The sequence below is a fragment of the Cydia pomonella genome, chromosome 2 (genome assembly GCF_033807575.1).
Source record: "Cydia pomonella isolate Wapato2018A chromosome 2, ilCydPomo1, whole genome shotgun sequence".
Classification (NCBI taxonomy): domain Eukaryota; kingdom Metazoa; phylum Arthropoda; class Insecta; order Lepidoptera; family Tortricidae; genus Cydia; species Cydia pomonella.
The window spans coordinates 21719916-21743907 of record NC_084704.1 but is presented as its reverse complement, the minus strand read 5'-3'; the positions used below and the strand labels follow the sequence as shown (position 1 = coordinate 21743907).

Sequence of the window (23992 nt, the reverse complement as noted above, 5' to 3'; positions counted from 1 at the left end):
TTTTGTTGATCTCGAAAAAGCGTTCGACAGCGTGCCTCGCGAAGCTTTATGGGTGGTTTTGGCGAAACTAGGGTGCAAAGAAAAGTTTGTCAGGATGGTCCGACTATTGCATGACAACATGCAATGCTGTGTAAGTGTCAAGGGCGAACAATCAGAATTTTTCTGTGTTAGTTGTGGCGTGAAGCAGGGATGTGTGCTTGCGCCCACTCTTTTCGCCTTGTACTTCGCAGTAGTAGTTCGGGATGCACTGCAAACTTCTTCTGACGGCATCCGTATTCGCTATCGTTCCGATGGTGGCATATTCAACTTAGCCCGGCATAAGGCGCGCACCAAAGTCTCTCACGCAATCATATCGGAGATGATGTATGCAGATGATTTATGTTTTGTGGCCGATTCCCCAGGAGCGCTACAGCAGCTTATGTCGAGTCTTGATAAGTCATGTCGTAGATTTGGCCTTAAAATAAGTGTCAAGAAGACTGAAGTTCTGGTCCTTGACACAATTGCCAATCCGCAGGTTGACATTAAACTCGGCCGGGACTCACTTAAACTAGAGCAGTTTAAATACCTGGGTAGCACGATTACAGCTAATTGCCACCTTGACAACGAAATAAACTGCAGAATAGGAGCCGCTGCAGGTGCGTTCGGCAAACTTCGTTCCAAGGTGTTTCGGTCACACTATATAAAGCTTTCTACTAAAATAGCTGTATACATGGCTATTGTCCTGCCGAATCTCTTGTATGCCTCAAAAACGTGGTGCCTGTATCGTAAGCATATTCGCTCATTAGACAGCTTCCATCTGAGATGCCTCTGCGAAATGATGGGCGTCCATTGGTCTGACCGTATTAGGAACACAGAGATCCTTAGGTGTGCCGATGTCGCTGGAATAGAGGTCTACCTAATGAGATGATGATAGCTAGCTAGATAGATAGCTACGATGGTGCGGTCACGTCTCCCGCATGTCCCAAGACCGAGTCGTGAAGCGCATCTTCAACTGCGAACTGCAATATGGAAAGTGCAAACAAGGCGGCCAGTTCTTGCGGTTCAAAGATGTGTTAAAGCGGCATATGAAGAGAGCTCATATAGAGCCAACGAAATGGGAGAGTCTAGCCAGTGACCGTCCACGTTGGAGGCATATTGTGCAGACGCAGGTGCGTCAGTTTGAAGCTAGGCGGCGCACAGAACTCGACGCTAAGCGCGACGAGCTGAAGGCCAGACCACCAGTGGCCATACTTTACAATTATGTCGGAAGGGTGCTGACTTGCAGCGAGTGTGGTCGCACATTTGCTGCAAAAATTGGCTTTATTAGTCACCTGAGAGCGCACCAGCGACGCTCTCAGCGGTAGAACGCAGTCGCTGTGGTTGAAAACGGCTAGGAGATGATGATGATGTCCTTGTTACAACAATGCTACGAGTATAAATACATTTTTTTAAATTAATAATACCATTTACTTTCCAAAAACGTACTTTACCCATACCCCGAAGTTAACAATTTATAACAGCTATCATAAAATTTGACTAGTAAGTAGCTACATACTAACACAACGATTTAATTATGCTTAAGTACTGAAAGTGTAATGTTGAGTCATTTATAGATAGGATCACCGTAACTGTCCATATAGCCAAAATTAATGAGTAATCTTAAATATAGAAGTGACTTTTTGTCCCAGTGCGGAGGTGCAGTGCGCGCGAGTGTTTAGACTAATCGGCGCATCCGTTGCTCGGTATTTTTGTGCCTCCGACGGAACATGGAATCCCTTAATCCCTGAGCATTTGAACCGTCTATTTCGGTCTTCTCATAATCCCCGGCTTAAGACTGATCGCACCCACACTCACTGTCAATAGTTCCGAAGGCCTGTTACAGATTCTGCGGTTAGGACTGTTCTATTTACAATGTTTTCTGGGATTCACGGAATACTTGACGGTTTCTTCGGTATGTCGAGATTTAGCGCGACTTAATCCTAAAACGCTTGCTTTCGGTGAATTGCTACACGGGATAAGGTCGTAAAACAAAAGACGGACGACGAAAACACTATCTGGACCAGATTTGTTACGAAAAACATTAATGAATTACTGGCTTAACGTGTTTGCGGATGAGGATTTTACGGCACAGGGCCATAAAATCAATTATAAATGAATCTAAAGAAACTAGAGCTAAATACCACAGATTTTTTTCTTTTGTTTAAGTTTTCTCGACTAAATAATTGCTTTGCAATTTATCCTCCTTTTCCTGCCATACATATATAAAACCCATTACCTACACGTAACAAATTTAAGTCGAAGTCCTTCACCAAATGGTGTAAATCGATATTCTACCGTCCAGACTTACACTTCAAGTACATATTAATTTCGAATGCAATCAACCGCGTGTGCTCTTCAAAACATTGCGATCGGAATGTATACAGGGCTGTCAGAATATTTAAAATAATATCATGAATGAAATATCATACTATATTTTACAATCGTGATGTATCGCGTAGGCAATAAATGAGCGGAAATGTCTTGAATGTTACTCATGAAACTCATGATATAGGGTGAAGGCACCAATCATGGACATGTTAAGCGCACTAAATTAGAATTTCGTTTAAAAATGGGATGTTTTTTGACGATACAAAAATGGTGATTTTTTTTTCGGCACTCAAATACATGAGGAATATTGAAACAAAACCGAAAATCCTGTATGTTTAATATATAATTAATAAAAAATATATAAATTGAAATTTACGAAATCACCATTGATGGACATCAAAAATTCAGTAATGGACACCCAGTCATGGACATGGACCCAATTATGAACATCCATTATTGGACACTTTTGTATTGAACACATAAATGAAACAAATGATGTCACAAATCAACTTTTATTATTAGGTAACTGTTCGCGTCCATACTTTTGTAAAGTTCTTTAATATATAAACTGTTACCAAATATCCCGTGAGATGGCGCTGTACCGGGAGTGGCGATTTCTACATCACGCTATCGAAATGTTTCTAGGGATTGTATATAAGGGTTTGGGATTATTTTGAATATATTGGCTTTATTTATTTGTGACTGGTTGTTTATTTCCATAGTCAATCCTCCTTAAGTAAAGAGCGCCCTTTTTGAAAGAGGAGTACATACATTGGTCCTTAGCGAACCGGAATGTACTGGGCCTTAAGTGTTTTAGTGGTCTTTCCTGCGTCAAGTGGCAACAGATTGTTGTCGAGGGTGCAGTCTCCGAGGGCGGCAGCGGATTTGGAGCAGTCGACGGAGTCAGCGGCGCCGTGACGTCACGGTGATCAACTTGGCGGGAAAATTCAACTAAGGTTCAAGTACTAGTGAAGTGAAAGTGTAAGAAGATTTCAAACTGTGAGTACATTTATGTTTATCTGTGGAAAGTGTCATAAATTGGAACTGTCACCTGTCAAAATAGTATTTGGAATGAAAAGCTGTCATGTTTGGACTTAGTAAAATTCATGGATTAAAGTAGAAATTTTCAAAGTGTTTAGGACTTAGAATAGTTTAAGAAAAAGTGATCCGACGGGGAACCTATGCCCGATTTCATATCGAAGTACATCACCCAAACACTTAGAAAATTTGAGAGCAAAATAACTTGTAATTTTTTCAAGACATGGGGACTTAGCAGATTTACGAGCAACTAAATTGGGACTTTGAAAATTCATGAATAGTTTTGTTGGGACTTGTCATTTATCAAGATGAGTAATAAGATGGAAGCGAGTATTAACTTACAACTAGATCAAAGTGTTCGTATTACCAAGGCATTCAGTAACTACAAAAAGTCTCCGAAGGAGCGGATTACCATCTCGTACGTTGAAACCAGACTCGAAAGCTTAGAGAAACTATGGGAACAGTTTTCACGTATTCATATGCAGATACTGATGTTGCCAGAGCAAGATTTACTACAAGACACTGCATACATGAAGGACGATGTGTATGATGCGACTAACGAGTTATACATGGATTACAAATGCGAACTCAAGAACGCTTTCAGCAAGTTGAATGCAACACCCAGCAATAGTAGTCCAATATTGTCAACTACAGCTTCAACGTCAAAATCGAGTCATGTGAAGCTCCCTAAGATCACGATTCCAACTTTTTCGGGAAAATATGAGGAGTGGATGGGGTTCCGGGATTTGTTCATTTCACTCATCCACAAAAATCAGGACATCGATGACATCCAGAAGCTTCACTACCTCAAGGCGCATTTGACAGGCGAAGCGGAGCAGCTTCTTAGACATATACCCATTTCTAGCGAAAGTTATGACCAGTGTTGGGCCCAGTTAGAGAGTCGCTATAATAACAAGCAATATTTGGCGAATTGCATTTTAAAGAGATTTTTTGGACAAAAGACTCTTCTGACTGAGTCTGCCACTGACATTAAGCATATGTTAGATTGTACCACAGAAACGTTAAATGCATTGTCTAGTCTCAAAATTGATACAGGCACTTGGGATATTATCATCATTTACATTGTCAGTCATAAATTGGATCCAGAAAGTCGGAAAAAATGGGAATGTAAAGTAAGCGAATCTGTAACTCTGTCTGAACAGTTACCGACACTGGAACAATTTAAAGACTTTTTGCAAACGCGATACTTTTCTTTGGAATTTTTGGAACCAAAGCCGGGATATGCCCAAAAACCTAAATACGTGAATAACAATAACAAGGGGAGTTTTAGTCAGGTCAAGGGCAATCAAGTGCAAAAAGTTAATAATTTGCATATCAGTAACAATGTTTCATGTAATTATTGTAAAGGTGAACATCGTATAATTCATTGCAAAGACTTCAATGCTTTAGATGTCAATGTTAAACGTAATTTTGTTCAAACCAACGGGATGTGTTTCAACTGTTTGGGTAATAATCACTCTGCCAGATACTGCAAACTGACAACAAATTGTCAAATTTGTAACAGGCGACATCATTCGCTGTTACACCAAAAGGGGGATACGCAAGCCAATGAAGGTAGGGATTCATCAGCTAGTCAAGCTATAGCTCAAGTTCACACACAGCAAGTCACAAATTCAACAGGAGAAACTACACCGGGAACCAGTGTTTCAAATCACTTCGTGAATGAAGTCTCACAGCAAGGGTTACTGGCTACCGCGGTAGTAAAAGCCAAATCATGGGAAAGGGAAGAATATCATCTATTAAGGGCACTAATAGATCCGGGCTCAGAAGTCTCATTTATCACCTCAGCTGCAGTTCAGTTACTCGGGTTAAAAGAAACTCCAGCTAAGGTTTCAGTGTCAGGATTAAGAGGAAAGCTGATTACAGAGCTGAAGTCTACAGTTGAAGTTACAATAGCATCGCGCTCTGGTACTAGGAGTGCCATTGAGGTTACAACATATGTGGTTGACAAAGTTACCTCGAACCAACCCTCTGCAAAGGTATCGATTACCTCCTGGCCTGAGTTGCAAAGTGTCGAGCTCGCAGATCCTGAGTATCACACTCCAAATAAAATAGATATGTTGTTGGGAGCAAAGGTCTACGCTCGGATCATTCAACCAGGTTTATTCAAATCACCCCAGGAAACTACGGTGGCACAAAAGACATCACTGGGATGGATTTTAAGTGGTGAAATAGGTTTACAGGCGAATGTCTCCTGCAAGCTGGTTAGCATGCACATTCAGGTGGAACAGTTGCTCAGGTCCTTTTGGGAACTTGAATCAGAACCTAGCAACAAAGAACGGATTTTAACACCTGAAGAACAAAGATGTGAAGAGATATATGAAGCGACTACTACACGGGATGAGAACGGCCGATATGTTGTTAGATTACCGTTCAGGGATGAGCAACCAGCCTGTGTAGATGGTGGGTCCAGAGAGATAGCGTTGCGAAGATTTCACTCTCTGGAAAGGAGACTTCAAACCAATGAGCGCCTGCAAACAGAATACACAAAAGTGTTCCATGAATACCGGGATTTAAATCACATGGAACCTTTGTTAGAGCAAGAATCTAAGGAAAAGGGACTGTACTTACCTTACCATGCTGTTGTGCGTGACGAACGGGAAACCACCAAGGTTCGTATTGTTTTTGATGCGTCTTGCAAGGGCACAAACGGGGTGTCCTTAAACAGTGACCTTATGGTGGGTCCTACATTGCAGTCAGAATTGAGGCACCTAATCATGCGTTGGCGAATGCATCCAGTTGTCTTCATTGCCGACATCGTCAAGATGTACCGGCAAATACTAGTTGACGAAAGAGACACAAAGTACCAACGCATCCTGTGGAGGGAGAATACTATCCAAAAGGTAAAAGAATACAAGTTAAATAGAGTTACTTTTGGGGTCTCAACAGCTCCTTACCTAGCTGTCAAAAGTCTGATTCAAGTCGCCTTGGATGAAGGTGTAGACTTCCCTCTTGCGGCTAGTCGCGTATGTCAGGATTTCTACATGGACGATCTGATGTCAGGTTGTCAATCCGAGCAAGAGGCAATAGAGATTTACCATCAGATGAAGACGCTATTAGGCAAAGGAGGCTTTGAACTTCAAAAATGGTCAAGCAATAGTAAAGCTATGTTAGAAGAAATTCGAGAGAGCACTGCAGGGAAAGAAGAGCATAAAAAAATAGAAATGAAGCAAGAAGCTGTAAATAAAATCTTAGGACTTACCTGGGATCGAAATAGGGACGAATTTGCTTATACAGTTCAGCTACCTCCACCAACAGCCCCTGTAACTAAAAGGAAAGTAACATCAGACATTGCAAAACTATATGATCCTCTTGGATGGATAGCTCCAAGTATCGTTAAAGCAAAAATGTTCATTCAAAAGCTTTGGTTGGCAGGAATCGATTGGGATCAAGAGCTACCATCTCCACTACTTGAAGAATGGTTGTGTTATAGGGAAGAATTGTCACAGCTCACCAGATTTAGACTTCCTCGCTGGACAAATCACCAATCTAATGTCAGGTTGGTTGAACTGCACGGTTTTAGTGACGCGTCAAATGCTGCATATGCCGCTGTGGTGTATTTACGCGTTATTGATGCAGAAGGGTTGATACACGTCAGTCTATTGACATGCAAAACAAAGGTTTCGCCAATAAAGCAAATTTCTACTCCTCGACTGGAATTATGTGGAGCAGTATTACTAGCTAAATTATTGGTTGAAGTTTCAAATGTGCTAGATGTGGAAAAATCCAATATTCATGCGTGGACAGACTCGGAAGTGGTATTGGCGTGGTTGAGCAGTCACCCAAGTAGATGGAAGACTTTTATAGGAAACAGATGTTCAGAAATCTTGACAGCTACCAGTCGAAGCCAATGGTCACACGTAAAGTCAGAACACAACCCGGCCGATTGTGCTTCAAGAGGGATATCAGCTTCTGAATTAAGTAACTTTGAACTCTGGTTATCCGGACCTGCTTGGCTGAAACAAGAAGTGATTAACTACGAAGTATTAAAGACAGTCAGTACTCAGCTAGAAGAAAGAAAAATACATACTCACCTTGAAACTGTGGGGACGGAATCAGACAGTGAGGATACTATGTGGTCGAAGTATTCTTCACTCACCAAATTGTTGAGAGTTATTGCGTACTGTCGAAGATTCCTGAAAAATAAAAGAAAAAATCATACCTATCTGCTGAAAAGTGAATTAGATGAAGCTTTAGCAATCATGGTAAAAAAGGATCAGCAACAAGCATATGCTGCAGAAATAGAAGAAATTAAAAAAGGTAAACTTAAGAAGAAAAGTCAACTTACCTCGTTTACTCCACAACTCGATGATTTCGGAATAATTCGTGTTGGTGGGCGGCTTCAGAGTGCAGATTTGACCTATGATCAAAAACATCCAATGTTGTTGCCGAAATCAACTTGGTTGACGCAGCTTATTCTTCGAGATGCGCATTTTAAAACTTTGCATGGAGGAGCACCCCTGATGGTCAACTATATTAGGGCCAAGTTTTGTATACCAGGCCTCAAGAATTTAGCTAAAACACATGTCAGAAAATGTCTTCCATGTGTTCGGAACGCAGCCAACATTCGGAATCAATTGATGGGGCAGCTACCCTCGCCTAGGGTTAATATGGCAAGGCCGTTTGTCCGCAGTGGGGTAGATTACGCCGGGCCCATCAATATACGTATCTCAAAAGGTAGAGGAAACAAATCATACAAAGGGTATATTTGCCTATTTGTATGCATGGCTACCAAAGCCGTGCACATAGAAGCAGTTAGTGAACTATCAACAATCGGCTTCCTCGCTGCCTTCAAGAGGTTTGTAGCAAGGCGTGGTTACTGTAGCGACCTCTACAGTGATAACGGGTCTAATTTCGTGGGTGCCGCTAAGGAACTCCGGCATCTCTTTAATGCCGAAAAGTCAAGTTTAGTTCCCGAGCTAGCTGACTGGATGGCATCCAACGGAACCCGATGGCATTTTATACCTCCTTACGCCCCCAACTTTGGAGGACTTTGGGAGGCAGGGATAAAATCCTGTAAATTTCATCTCAAACGCGTTATTGGGAATGCTACACTCACTTTTGAAGAGATAAGCACGGTCCTATCACAAATTGAGGCGTGCTTAAATTCAAGACCGCTGTGGCGCATTGATGATAACGGGGAATCACTACCATTAACACCGGGTCATTTCCTAATAGGAGAACCTCTCGTAGTAGCACCAGATCACCGTTATGATCAAGTGCCGGTCTCGCCGTTACGTAGATGGCAATTATGTCAACGTATGATGCAGGATTTCTGGCGGCGCTGGTCTCAAGAATATTTAAACCAGTTCCTTCAAAGACACAAGTGGACTCAGCAAATTCCAGAACACAAGGTAGGCGATGTAGTTCTGGTAAAAGAGCCTGATTTGCCACCGGCTAGATGGCTTCTCGGCCAAGTGGTTGAAACGCATCCAGGTTTGGACAGAGTAACGCGGGTGGTTACTCTTAGATGTAAAAATAGTCTTATAAAAAGACCCACTTCGAGAATTTGTGTTTTGCCATTAGCCGATTGAATGTTATATTTAAGTTAGATTTATGTTGAGTGCAATTCTTATGTTCAAATGTTGTTTTAAGTTTATTCTGATTTGTTTAGTTATAAATTGGGTTAAGAACTGTAGTTCTTGGTGGGCGGCATGTTCGCGTCCATACTTTTGTAAAGTTCTTTAATATATAAACTGTTACCAAATATCCCGTGAGATGGCGCTGTACCGGGAGTGGCGATTTCTACATCACGCTATCGAAATGTTTCTAGGGATTGTATATAAGGGTTTGGGATTATTTTGAATATATTGGCTTTATTTATTTGTGACTGGTTGTTTATTTCCATAGTCAATCCTCCTTAAGTAAAGAGCGCCCTTTTTGAAAGAGGAGTACATACAGTAACGCTATTTGAACTTTCAACATGATCAGTCTTAGATTTCCAAGTTATACTATCAGACTTTCAATCAACCATCTGGTTTTCAGTAATTTTTAAACATTTATTGAGGCTTTGCCTCTTTGCCAGCAGCTGCAGCTTAGAATTGGTAACACACTAATCAACTGAGATCTATCAGGCAAGAAATTAGAATCTTAGCAATATAATAATCATAAAGCACATTATAAAATATTAAAAAAACTATCAAAAAAGCTTAATATCTTGTTAGGCATGCTATTGTACCTACGGACGTTTGACAATATAATCAAAAGAAGTATCACATTTTCACAATTATATATATAGTTAAACAATATTATCATCTAATCTATCTGTACTAATTTGAATCTTAGCAAAAATAGAGCATTACAAACATAATAATAAATCTCTGAATAAAAACGTCAAAACAGTTTTACTATTTAGGAATCTAACAGCCTCACTTATCGGTTTAGACATACTAATACTGAGAATTCTACAAATATTCCACATACTATGACTTATTTTACTGAGATCCATATAAAGCTCAATGAATTAGATAACTAGGTGTATATATTTGGCAAATACTTCTCCTTTTCTTTAATTTTGTAGAAGCCTCGATTATTAAGAGGCAACGGGGTATTTATAAGTTCCACAACATCTCTTCTTCTTCAACTTCCTTTCTCCAGGCTACTTTCAAAGGGCGAAACACTGCTAAATCCATTGGTTGAAGGATATGGGTTGAGTTGGGGTACAGAGCAATGAGCTCTATGCCGTGTGCGGAGCAAAATTCTGATAGATGTAATGTTAAATGTGATCTGTGGCCATCTAAAAAAAACAGGATCGGTTTTGGTATCTTTTGCTCTTCTAGCCATGGATTGAAAATATTTGTGACATACTCGTAGAATGTGCTCCCACACATCCACCCTGATTCAGATTTTCCTATGCCCCAATGTTCAGGAACAGTGGCTGTTACGTGCGCTGGCAGTCTTTCATACTTGAAGACTATCATTGGTGGTGCTAGTTGACCGGTGGCACTGGCAGTGAGTAAAACAGTTAGGTTGTCTTTTTCATCGCCGCAGAATTGGTACAGATGTTTTTCTGCTTGTTTACAAAGAACTCGGCCTGCTTTTGGTGACAAAAAAAATGCGCTTTCGTCGGTATTAAATATCCGGCTAGGATCATCTAAAACATCTTTTAAACCTACACCTTCTATGTATGTCGTTATTTCATTAAACCATTTGCGTATGCCTTCTTCGGTAACGTCATCCCTCGACTTCGAAAGATTTTGTGCTGTTTTTTCTGTTATATCTGGATGACGTTTTAAAAATGAGGAAAACCACTTTTTTCCAGGTTTGTTATTTGTAAAAGGATTGGCCTTCCCTTGATCTAATATAATTTTTTGCACGCTCTCTGTTAATAATTGTCTATTTATGGGAAAGTGCTTTTCACTCATTGCGACCAACCATTTTACCAGAATGTCCTCTTCTTCTGCCGTAAGGATAGTTTGAGGCCCCATAGCACAAACTGCAGGACTTTTGCCTGTCACCTTGTTGTGCAAGGTTATTCGAGGAACCCCAAACCGGAGGGCAGCTGTGCTTATAGTTTCTCCCATCCTTACAGCATCCAATGTTCTCCCCATTTGTTCGGGGGTATAATTTTTCTTCGGTGCCATCTAAGAAGAAACAAAGAACCCAATTATGAACAACTAAAAATACCCAGTTATGGACATCGTCCATTATTGGAAAATAAAGAGCAGTCACAAAATCAACTCAACCCAAATGTTTAGTGCAACGAATTAAATAATTTAATACAATAAACTAAAAAAGTAAAAAAAAAACTTAAGCATGGACACTTGTCCATTACTGAATTTCCTAAAATATCGAATCCAGTAATGAACAAACCCCACAAAAAAGTTATTGCTGTGATTGGACATATTCAATTTAGCTCAAATTACTTGCTATATAGTATTATTCAGTAAAAATAACATCAAATCTCATTACAACACAACACAAGATAACACCATGCAAAAATATGTACTCACCTCCTTAAGGATTTCAATAATAAAAACGGATTTTTATTACCACCGCGCGTAACGAATTTTGACTTCGCAGCCATCTAAGAACAAAATGGCCGATTTTGGTGACATGTGTCAAAATGACAGCTCAAACGTCTATTGGTTATGCTTTAGTGTTGCCAGTTGAAAAATGTCGGGACAGTTGCTTAATAAATTCGATCAACGAAAAAAATGTCCATAACTGGTGCCGTGTCCATTACTGGTGCCGTCACCCTAGTGTTGTTTACACAAAATCAAAATAGTCCCATTCACCTCGACTGTTGAACTTATTGTATTGGTACGAGTAAATGTTTCTAACAATTGTATTGCTGATTTTTTTAACAATAGAATCTTTTTTTTATTAGTAAAAATAATAGGACTACCTACGCAAAGTATTCTCGCTTCCTTAAATAAGCGATATTTGACAGTGAATCCCATTTTCCCTCTCTAAGGCGCACCAGCCCAGCCTATCAACTGGGGAAGTACCTCTACCTCCACCTTACAGAAAACCGCAGCCAAATAAGAATAGACCCTACTTTTCACTTTTGTCACTGACAGATCAGTATCATATTGGAATGAGATCTAATCCAATACAATACAAATCAACTAAACCTCGAATCCAAAAACGTCACTTTTGACATTGACAGATCAATACGTATCATATAGTATTAGTATCATATTGGAATGAGATTTAATAACTAAAACTCGCCTTCAAAATACGTTTTTTGCTTTGTAACGCATGATTTTAAATACAGTCAGAAACCAAATATTTTTAAAATCTCTCGGAATTATATTTGGCAATAAAATTAAAAATTAATGGATAGTTTTTTGATAACCCTAATCCTGGCGGGCTTAGCGCTGCTCGCCCAATAAATCGTGCGCTCGCGCCGACAAATCGACCGACATTATTTTTGTTCTCATTAGGGTCATTGCCTGCTTATGTTATGACTCAATTAGCCGTAAAATATGAATTAACTAAACGCTTGTTGTAAAATGCTCGAATGCAAATTGGGTGTGAACATGATTTTATGACCGGTATGAAAATAAACTAACTGGGAGGCCGTAATAACATTATTACGTGAGTATATTTTAAAACTTAAGAGAGATAAAACCTAGCGGTAATAGCCTAATAGCTAATTTTGCAATATTGGCAAAGATTGGGCAGGTTTTTAAATAACATCAATCAACGCGGTCAGTTTCCAAATGAATGTGAAATTGTAAGATTAAGTTACCGCAAGCGAAAACAGGATTTTAAGATGCGATAAGGTGTATATGTGTCGAAGTCTAGTCAAAGATTCCACGTTGTCGCCTACCATAAGGACGAGATTTGCTTGTATCTTTTTACGAATAACCTGTCAAAGCGTCTTTATGGCAAGCGACAAAGTGAGACTTTTTACTTGGAAACGACACATATTTTATCACCATGAAATATAGTGAAAGAACTAACCAACAACTTCTAAAATAGGTAGACAGTTTTTCTTGTTTTCCTTTGTAATATAAATATATTTGTTTAAACATTCAACACATTTAAAAAGATAAAATATATGTTTAATAATTTAGATTATACAATTTTAAAAAAGTAAATAAATATAACATGGATGTCTAGCGTATAAAGAAAACATAAAAATACCTCTTCTCTTATCTTAGATTTGTTATAAAATCCGAAATGATCTATTACTAAAAAGCTTAGTCCGCGCTTTTTAATAATAGATACACACACATTTACACACATTTTTTGTCCTCTATCCTTATTAGTTTTCGAGGAATTCGCAATGGACGTCGTCGGCAATCGGTCGTGAAACAGTTCGCGACGTCTCATCTGAGCGACACATTTCATCTGGGCGACACGACTCATTGAACCACGCTATTGACGTCTGGGAAGGGAATTAACTCATCGATCTGCCGAGAGCAATAAACATACATATATGGTCCCGACACTTATTTCAGTTAGGAATACCAACTGAAAAAATATCATTATTTTAGATATAATTTGTATAGATATTATACCTAAATACACAGAAGATATAAAAATAAACATATCCTTATAGTCCTTACAAATTTTCAAACCTACTTGTAATTTTTGTGATACTCTAGACAGCACCCGTAAGCTTATGATATTAAAGGCCATTTACACATCGAGATGTGATTATTGAAAACGAGTATTACTCGCACTAGGAGCAATGTATGAAGTTCAAATAACCACGTTACAATTTAGTTTAAGTTTACCTGTTCGTACCAGTTTGCAATCAAAATCCATGTCATTCATACATTTGGTAGATGTACCCAAAAAGAATAACTGCTAAACTGTTTGCATACAACGCAGACAGCGTTAAAACAAACAAAAAAATGAAACATGAAACCCTGAAACGTTTTCAGGTAAAATAAATAATGCTTCGTGCCACACCGGCTGTCAGCGGCATTGCACACGGCTTTTATCTATAAACGAGTTCACAAGTGTGTAACAGGGTAAGGACTCGCGTTTTGTACGAATGTGGGTTAACTATTTAACTAAAGTGGGGCCAATGAGACACCTTCATAACTCAAAACATACTGTCACTGACTTGCCAATATTAAGTTACTTTGACTATGCAAAACTAGACTTTTTTTTCTACGAGTACAATAATTCTGATATTTCTGATACCAACTAAAGATACAGAAGAAATAATTTCTTATTTTGGATCCATACTTCATTAAACTTGAGCAAGTATATAATTATAATATATATGATGCTGTACGTATGTTATTTGGTTGAATTACCAGTTTGACTAACGGAAATTGAAGTCAATTACTTGCATATACTAAGTGTGCCGTCGTCAAATGCAATACAGTGTATGGTAGGTACTTTTTCTGTGATCTACATAGAGTTTTATATGTAAAATGCATAGTACACACACTACAAATGTACCTATGCCTGTCTTGGAATTTTATTTATTTAGGCAATAATTTATTATTATTCATAAAACTAGATGGTGAGGCAACATTTAAGGGAAATTTAAGGAATTATGGAAAATTTTAGGAAACGTGTTGAGTTTTACAAAATGTTAGCACTCGTAATGACACATAGGCAGACATGGGCAACGTAGCAAGTGTGGGGAATAACTGGAATTTGGATAAAGTAGAATTGATGTTGTTCCAAATTCTACAAAATATCATGGCAAGTTCTTATTAAAATAAATCCCAGTGAGCACAAGATCGTCGTTATCACTGCAACTCAGTATGTAGCTACTTAGCTAATTACTTAGTATAACCACGGGTTCCTTTAACTTCCTATCAAAAAAAAAATGCTAGTGATATTTTTACCTACTCGTATTTTGAACGAAACAAAACAAATGCAACTTTGTTCCAATTGAAAATGTTATAAATTTCATCGAGCTGAATAACTACTATAGCTAAGACCTTAGCTTACGAGGATATTTCGTTCCGTGCCAAGTCACAACATGACGGTGTTGCATGTTCCGTAGCATCGAGAGTTGGTCCGCTGGTGCTGCGAAGTGTGCGCCACGTCGTAAGCCAGTGGCCGTGACAGGGCTGCAGCGCCGCGGGGTGCATTTAATATCTGTACCGTAGGGTTGTCGCTAATCCAGTCCAAACATAAATCACACTTTTTTCCGGTTCGAGCTTGGTCACACATCGAAGTATTTGAAATGAGTTAACTTGAATATCAGTTTTGAGGTAGGTAGCGTAAGGTAAAGGTAGTAAGTGAAAGATATTGTTCCTGAAGTAGATATTGCAGGACAGTGGTTGTAATGTTATTTAAAGCTGTGTAACAAGTAAGTTATTGATTTTGTGGTTTTGCATCTTTTTTTTATCTCAACACCAATTATAGTTGATTTTTAAAACACACCACTCAATCGTTTGATGCATGTTATTTATTGAATGCTATGATAATGAGAACAAAGTAAAAAATTAATAGTGTTTATAAACCAGCCGTGAATAGTAGACTATAACTATAATATTTTTATATTTAATGATATTGTAATTTACTATAACAATTTATTTTTAATCGCAATCTAAAGGTAAATGTGTTGTAAGCTGTTTGCCATTTTCGTTATATACATACGTGATTCAATATCCCAAATGCTTGTAAAGTTTACGAAGAATTTGGACACGGAAGCCAAAACTTGACCGTACATTTACGACTGACTTCTTTATTACAATGAGACAACCCTATATTCGGCGAACATCAATTCCAAGTTTATATCCTCTATCCATTTATATGAGCGCGTGTTTATTTGACTTTGGAATAGTGATTTATTCTGTGCTATTATTATAACATGAAGTTTATATTCTACACCACAAGGTTGATTATCGTTCGATTCAGAACAGAGGGTAAGCGTTCTGTTAGAGCGTTATTTGATTGATGACACTAATAAAACTGTGATTCCAGTTTAATTTAAAATTTAAGGCAATTCGGTCGCAGTCTGACCGTGTAATGACTATAGAAGCAAATTCATCAGGCCGTAGTTAATCTGCGGACGTTGATTTGACAAGATTTTCTATTTAGATGGACAATTCATCATCATTTAGAAAAATGTTGCCGAAAGATTGTTCTTACCGGAGGGGAGTTTTTGTTGATACCCCAGCATGACTTAGACCACATAATATCTACTAAGAATCAGTTGTTCAAAATATTAACTCAAGGCAGTTAAAGTTTGTGATTTCAAAATATAGGTATAATGACAATAAAATATTTTAAAACTTTAACCCAACAGTTTTAAGTGTAGTGTCTGTCCAGTCGGGTTTCGTGAATTCGATTAAAAATGTCACCTAGGCTATAAAAACGACTTGATTGACGTTCAGACAAAATCAGTTTAGTAGTTTTGACGCTATTATGGTACACGTAAAGAGCATACAGACATAGACTGCTAAAATCCTAACTCCTCTCATAGCCGAGTAAAAAATGGTTTAATACTCGTTGTTTCAATAATAGTTTTAAAAATACGAGGATTTGGTAAAGTAAGTTTGGTTTATGCTCTTTTGTTTTTTCCCTAAGTAAAAAAATAATATCAACCAGCGCATTGAATAAATGTGGTAGAAACAAGAAACATTAATATCGATTTCGGAAGCATTAAAAATTGTCCCTCCTTGCGGCCGGGTAGGGTACGGTCACCAACGTGCAATAATATATTTAAAGGATTAGCAGGGACGCAATATTGCGACCCTCTGCCCTGCCTCCGCCTATTCAAATAATGGAAATTATTTCCACATATGTGCACCTAAATAAATATCATTCTGTTGTCATTATTGAGCACCCCAAAGTTCCTGTGGAGTTATTTTCACCCGTTTGTTCGCGGTTTCAATGGGAAACGGCGCGGTTTGTGTGAATTGATAATTAATAAGCTTTTGTAGGTTATCTTTTCACATTGTATATTGAATTGATTTAATATTTCCGATAAGGCTCTTGTGTTTAGTCTATTTTTTGGTTTCGTTAGTACCAGATGAAAATAAACATTCGTATTTCGCTGATACTATGTAGTTTGAATTGAGTCGAATGGGCCAGAGGTCTCCACTCACAGCAATAGGAACCACGAATAATGTACCGGCCGATCGTTTTCCACTTGGTTCGGTCTTTGGTTGTGTTTACGGTTTTCTCAGACTTTTTACCCGTTGTGTTGCGGTGGTTATTATTGCTGTACGGACAGGAAAAATACTGGTAATCTCCGATTTCACACACACTCATAATGATATACTTAGTTTATGTTTACATTTTTTACGAGTCTACTCGTACTGACCGTAAACCAGTTCGCAGACTCCGCTTGGAATCGGGCCCCAGTTTGAAGAACAACGGATTAAGTATTAGGCACTTTGTAATTAAACCGGGCGGAATGCGAATTCTAAATGCATAATGTGATTATTGCATGTCATTCCCATCAAGGAACAATGGTGTTCCGGACCTATGGGAGGCGTGCATGGAGCCGAAATCCAACACGTAGAGGACCTTTTAATGAAATGAAATGTAAGGTGTATACCGAGCGGATGCTGTCCTTGCACGCAATATATATATAATAATTATTATTATAATGGTTTGCTATTTCATAATGAGTAAACCAAATAAAGCGTATATAACGCTAGACATAAAGACATTATTAAAGAATCAAAGAAATTGTGAGTACAACACTATTTTTTGGCCCGATTTTATCATACTATTTTCAACAAAATAAAAGTACCTACATGCTGCATTCGGCTATAGTACTTAAAGGCATAGATTTAAAAAGGGTCTACAATTGTGCATTTTCCGTTAAATCACTACGGAGACCGTAATTTTTTTTTTTTTTTTTCAAGAGAAAACTTAAGTGGTAGGTATACTTATTTTTTCGCCAAACTGCGGACAGTTTGTTGGCGTGTGTTCTATTATTTATGTAATAATGGTCTATTATTTAAAAGAAATCATTATAATATTAGTTATGTACTGACGAAAACTTTATATTTTTATGAACTTGGTAGACTTTTATAACGTAAATACTCGTAATAGATTAAATACCACATTGGATCTTACGTGGGAAGATCTTTTAAGAATAATCGCACATAAATTCTGAGTTACCTACCACACATGCGTTCATGCGAATTTGTGAAATTTATGTTTTGAAAAACAAACGATTGTATATGGGGTGGAAACGAGCGTTCATGTTCACTTAACCGAGGAGGAGGGTATTATTTACCGTTTCGGCTGGGTGCGCCCGCCACTGAGTGAGACAAATACCTCTGGCGGGACGATATTTATTGCTCGAGCTTGGATTGCGCGATTTATCGGCGAGGAACCGATCGATGGCTGGGCGTGAGCGAGTAATCGCCACTTACGGCGACTTATCACCTCGCCCGTCGCTGCACTGTATCGCCGTCCTGACAACCCTGACAGATGTGCAGCTGAAGTTAAGGCCTTGGTGCCCATCCATCTCAATCCTTCGCGAATTGCATTTCCTACATGCTATCTGTGTCGCGCGGTGAGCCAGGAGTAGGAAGGCGGTGATATTTCACCGCGTTGTGTGTTTAATTTTTAAAGGAATGTACTGCTGTTGATTTATAACATTACTAGAGATACAGGAGGTCTGCAAATTTTATATGAAACCCACTTTCTTTTTTAGATCATTTATATAAGGAGACAGATGACAAGATGAAAGTACAAGCTTGTTAGAAATATTGAGGTACAAGTGTCTGTAGAGACATATAGTAAGATTTCAGAACTTTTTATTATTGTGTAGCAATGAATAATAGCGGGCCGTCGGCGCTGACGGAAGGCCCATAAATCAGCAGCTATCTGCGCATCGATCCTGCCCGCCTGACGCGTACTTTAATCTTATATATATTACCTCAACTAATGTTCGTAAATACAAATACTCCAACTAGAGCCACTATATGTATCTATTTATTTTAACTTGTAATCTGAAAAAAAAGGCTCATTGCAGAAGACACCTAGGTAGATTCGTTCTCAAGCCGCAGATGTTACGGTGCATATTATCTAAATAAAGAGTAGGCACTAATGTGCCGTAACACCTGTTAGTCCTCCAATTTAAAACTAATGGGATTTTTTTTCCCACTTGTTACCAGTAGTAAAAGGTGGGAAAAAAATCCCAGTAGTTACCACTGGTAACAACTTGGTGGTAACTAGTGGGAATAACCCCATAATTTCATAGAAGTTTGACGTTTAAAATAACACTCACACAGTCTATGCTATCTAAATTGCTGCAGGGTTATCTTGGCCTAACTCTATAGGTAAAGGAACTGTAAAGCGTCCAAAATTTGTAAAGTATATCATTACATTAAACGAAAAAAGGGCCTTATACGAGAGAAATAATGGACCAAAACGTCCAGTGCCCGAGGCTAGAAACGAACCAGCATCCTCTGCAATCGCGGCAGACGCTTAAAATCGCCCGGCCACCCGTGTATATCATCAACGTTAATAACACTTTGAATGCTATCAAATAAACGAAATAAACCTAGCCAACAGAATGTTATAAAATTCATAGTTTAACTTTGAATTTCATACTACCTTAAACCCCATTCGAACAATACGAAGTTTTAAATCAGTATCAGGATGCGCGCGGCGTTGCGTAGCTATTAACTTTGCTCATTACAAAGTTGACGTCGCGTTATTCCGCGATTCCGGCCACGTCCTAACCGCCGCTCTAATTGCGGCTGGAATGAAGACGGACGAGCGGGGCGATCGGACGCGACGCGGGTGCGATAAATGAGCCCCGCGATCGATGTTGTTTAGGTTGTACTTAGCCCGAGGTAAGATTAATTATTGGGCTCTGTTATTGCTTAACCATATTTTTACTCTTCAGGATCCTAATTGTCTATGGTGACTGGAGAGTCTTCGATAATCAAACTACTGTGTTTTACTCGCTAGTTTTATACCTTCTATCCAAACCAAACTACTGATAATTATATTGTTAATACTGTCTATGAATAGGTAATATAGGTATAACAGTAAATAGATCCACGCTTAGGTAAATTTAAATCATAGACTACACGAACTTAATAAAAATGTTTCATATTGTTCCCAGGTATGGTTTAAAAACCGAAGAGCGAAATGGCGAAAGCGGGAGCGCAATGCCATGAACGCGGCCGCGGCCGCCGCCGCTGACTTCAAAAACGGTTTCACCACGCAGTTCAACGGGCTAATGCAGCCCTTCCCCGACACTGACATCTACTCTTCCTACCCCTACAACAACTGGGCCGCCAAAGTCCCTAGTCCGCTAGGGACGAAAAGCTTTCCATGGCCCGTAAATCCTCTGGGTTCCGTCGTCCCGGCTAGCCATCACCAAGGCTCCGTTAACTGCTTCAACACGGCTACATCGATGGGCGCCGTCGGCGGCAGCAGCATGGCGGTAGCGGGCTCGGCCGGCGTCGGTGCCGGTGTCGCGCCTTGCCCGTATACCGCTCCCCCCAACCCGTACACGATGTACCGGACGGAGCCGTGTCCGGCGATGTCGTCGTCGATAGCACAGCTGAGGCTGAAAGCGAAGCAGCACTCTACAGGGTTCAGCGGCGGCTACGGGACAGTGTCGCCGGTGTCGCGGGCCGGCTCGGCGCCGCTATCGGCGTGCCAGTACGCGGCGGGCGGGGTGGGCGTGAGCGACCGCGTGCTCTGAGACGAGGCGCGCGGCCGCGACGATGCGCGTTCGCCGCTGCTGACCGCCGCGCGCGCCTCCTAGTCGCCGCCCGCGCCCGACGCCTCCACACCTCTTGGACTTTATAGGCATCTGTGGGACTGGTTCGATTGATTCTGTGCACGAAATCAAGCGTAGCGTTTATATTGTGACCGTTCATATGTGGAGCACAACATATAAAAGCAACAAGCGTTTCAAAACTGGAAAGTACCCACTTACCCAATTTATTTTTGATTAATGTTTATATTTGTTCAGAACATGTTCGTAAAGTGATGTATAGTTAGAAAGGAATCTTTATCATTTAACAGTATAACAATTAGTTAGTACCTTTGTTAGATGAAGCATTAATTAGATGAAAACTCGACTAACTCTGGCAGATTAGCATGAGCGTTTCGTTCGCTTTAGAAGTTGTATTAAAGCTGCAGGTATTAACAGTCAGCAGATAAACTTAACGTAAGCATTACGATTGTTTCGAGCTTGTCGTTCTTGTTGCAGCTGTGTGAGGGCATATTCGCGAAAAGCTGGTCGGCAGAGTTAGTGGCTGGGATGCAGCTAAAATACCTACTTATTTGTAAATATAATTTATGTACAGTGCAATACATGTGTGTTTAGTCAAAAGGCACCACTGTAACTATCACTTAGCAATAAGGTGCTCTTCGGATAACAATTATTCTTATAAAGAGTCGCCTTTTAACCGACAATGTAGTACACTGGTGATGCCTCATTAAATGGACATATTTGTAAAGAATGGTTAATAGCTAATAATTTCATTATTGATAAGAAGAACTAGCTTTTCGTGAACATGGCTCAGGAATGACGCTGCATGAATGTTGAATTTTTCGTGAACAAAGTTCCGTTTGAAACTTCGGGCAATAAAAACCTAACGATTCTTGTAGGATATTAATACGTACCCTGTAAATATGTAGTTATGTACTTACGTATACCAAAGCGATGTGTGCAATTTTATAAGCTTAAAATGTATGTACTTAGATTTAAAATTTCAATTTAAGTATGTATTTTAGAATGTAAATATTATGAATGAGTAAATTATTTGAGTTACATATCGAAGTAACATCGTGAAGCGACTTTTTTTTGAAAAGTTTATCACGTTATAAAATTAGGTCACGTGTTAACTTTTCCGAAAAATGCCGATAAACGCATTTAAATAAATTTAAAATAAATAAATCCAGGTTTTCATGAAATTACATAATACACGGTACATCGACTTACGCAGAGTTGTTATGATTGTTTAACTTTTTTGTTCTGTGCATTTCGCAGTGTTGTTAAATGAATTGTCAGTTGTTGTTAATTTATTTAAGTCACAAAAAAGCAATAACAGTTTATATTAAACCACAGTACGAATATAATATAATTTATATCAACGTATCCGACTGGGGAAACCATAATGACCGCCAGTATTTCTAGTTATAAATGTAACGTATAAATTGTGAATTCAAATAAATATTTCCTTTTAAAGATATTTATTTTTAAAAGAGAGCATTTTTGTACCTGAACACTGAAGTTTTTTTCTAGTGAACTAAAATTGTTGCAATGTAATCAACAAGCCACGTTGTTATAATAAACTGTGACCTTAGCGTGGGATGACGCAGTTTCATCAACATTGTTTCCAAAATATTCTGCCCATTTGGTAAAATGTAAAACTATATATTCAAGTATGCCATGATTTTCATTATTTCATAAAACCATAGTCGAGGGTATCTATAGGTACCCTCTACCATCTATCTAGATGGTCTACACTCTTTTGAACTTTATAATTATTTTATTTATTATGTTATTACTCGTAGCGTATCGCTTATATAGGGTAAATAATCGTCTACTATTGGCTACCTTCCAATAACTGGATACCTTATACTAAAAAAGATTCTGTTCCATATTCACACAATCCAAGTCAATTTTACGGAACTAATATTACTTGGTTTACTTGTATTGTGTGCAATAATAAGTAGGATTCTTATTTTAGCAATTTTACTCGTAGTATAAAGTGTCTAGTTATTGGGAGGTGGCTAGTAATACACGATGTACTCTACTTACAAACTGGTGCGCGGTAAGTAATGGCCGACTGAAATCAGATTGACATCAATTTGTAAATTCTAATCAGCCTCCAGGAAGACGAATTTTGGTTTAAGAACTCTCACTGTTAACCGCTGATAAATTATATTCATAACCGTTTCAGAAAAAAGATAAGTTCGAATCGCCCTCCCCGGGATCATGTAGCTCGCAACAATGCTACGCCGTAGGCTCGTAACGTAATTATGGTTTCAAATCTGGCGTAGCACCTTGGGGCCGACTCTAATTAAACAATTTGTTAAGATTTTGATCTTGAGGCCAATCAAAACATAAATTTGGATCAGAAGCTAAAAAAATATGTTAAAATTATTTATTTATTAACGAAGCTGATTCTAAGATTAAAATCTGTGATGGTTTTATTATTTTTATAAGACCTTGACAGTAGTCGCAGTGTATCTCGAGCGCAACATCAATACGTGAGAGCGAGATGCCATATGACTCATTTCGTGCGCTCCATTATGCGCGAGAGATTTTGACGTATCAATATAAAAACCATAACAGATTAAAGAAATTGAATCCCGCTGAATTCGAGTGAAGATTGAAATCTATCTTCTATATTCATAGCACGCTTGACGTGACATAAATATATATAAACTTACCTCAATAGTATTTGAACGAACGAAGCTTTACTATTTAAACTTTCCTAAGATATTGGCAATCTGAAATGAGATTAATGTAACCAGGATCTCATTAATTTAAATAAATAACTATTTATTAAACACTGGACAGGAACTGTATATAATTGTAATAAATTAGTATTTTACATTAGAGCTACTCTTAGTTAACTACACGAACTAGATACCTTCCGTGTGCCTATCAGTAAAAGTGATGTAAATAAATTAATATGATAGTGTAAAGGATTGAATTCGAGGTTTTCATTTCAATACATATCAGACAAATATCAGCGAACTAGCCAGTAATTTGAATTATTTTGTAAAATTACTTAAGAGATCCGATTGTTTTGTAACTTCAAAAACCTCTAGTCATAATAAAAAAATATCACCGAGTATTTTAAAGTTTTATTTATATCTTACATTTAACATTCATACATTGCGACCCACAATTTAGATGAATATTATTTGTCAGGAATTAGACCCAGGACGCTTTGCGAGTCAACCTATCCGTGGAACCTTAAAGTGAAGTGAAGCCTGAAGCGTGAAGCCTTACTTTAGTATGTAGTACCTAGTTGGACTTTCATGTTATTGTTTGATACGCATTTGCATTACTTACTCATTACTTTGTAAACGTTAACATTACTTTTTATAATAATATTTAAATCGTAAAACAATACGTGAAATCTTAATTTTCAATTCCTAGAAAGCAATCAAAATAAGCAAGACTGCCTAATTAAAGGGCGCGATCACTCCAGTGGTAATTTTTTCATCAAATGTTCAGTTCGATTTCGCTTCACTTGTCCACAAATTC

At 38.5% G+C, this 23992-nt stretch overlaps 1 protein-coding gene across 3 annotated transcripts in view; it reads left to right on the top strand.

Annotated features, from left to right (window-relative positions):
* Positions 1-23576, top strand: part of LOC133534622 (pituitary homeobox homolog Ptx1) — a 71993-nt gene extending 48417 nt beyond the window's left edge. For all 3 annotated transcript variants that reach the window (XM_061873824.1, XM_061873826.1, XM_061873825.1), the window contains one exon: positions 19874-23576. In XM_061873824.1, the coding sequence (XP_061729808.1) occupies positions 19874-20461 (588 nt within the window). In that variant the 3' untranslated portion in view covers positions 20462-23576. The remainder of the gene's footprint in view (positions 1-19873) is intronic.
* Positions 23577-23992: the final 416 nt, after the last annotated feature.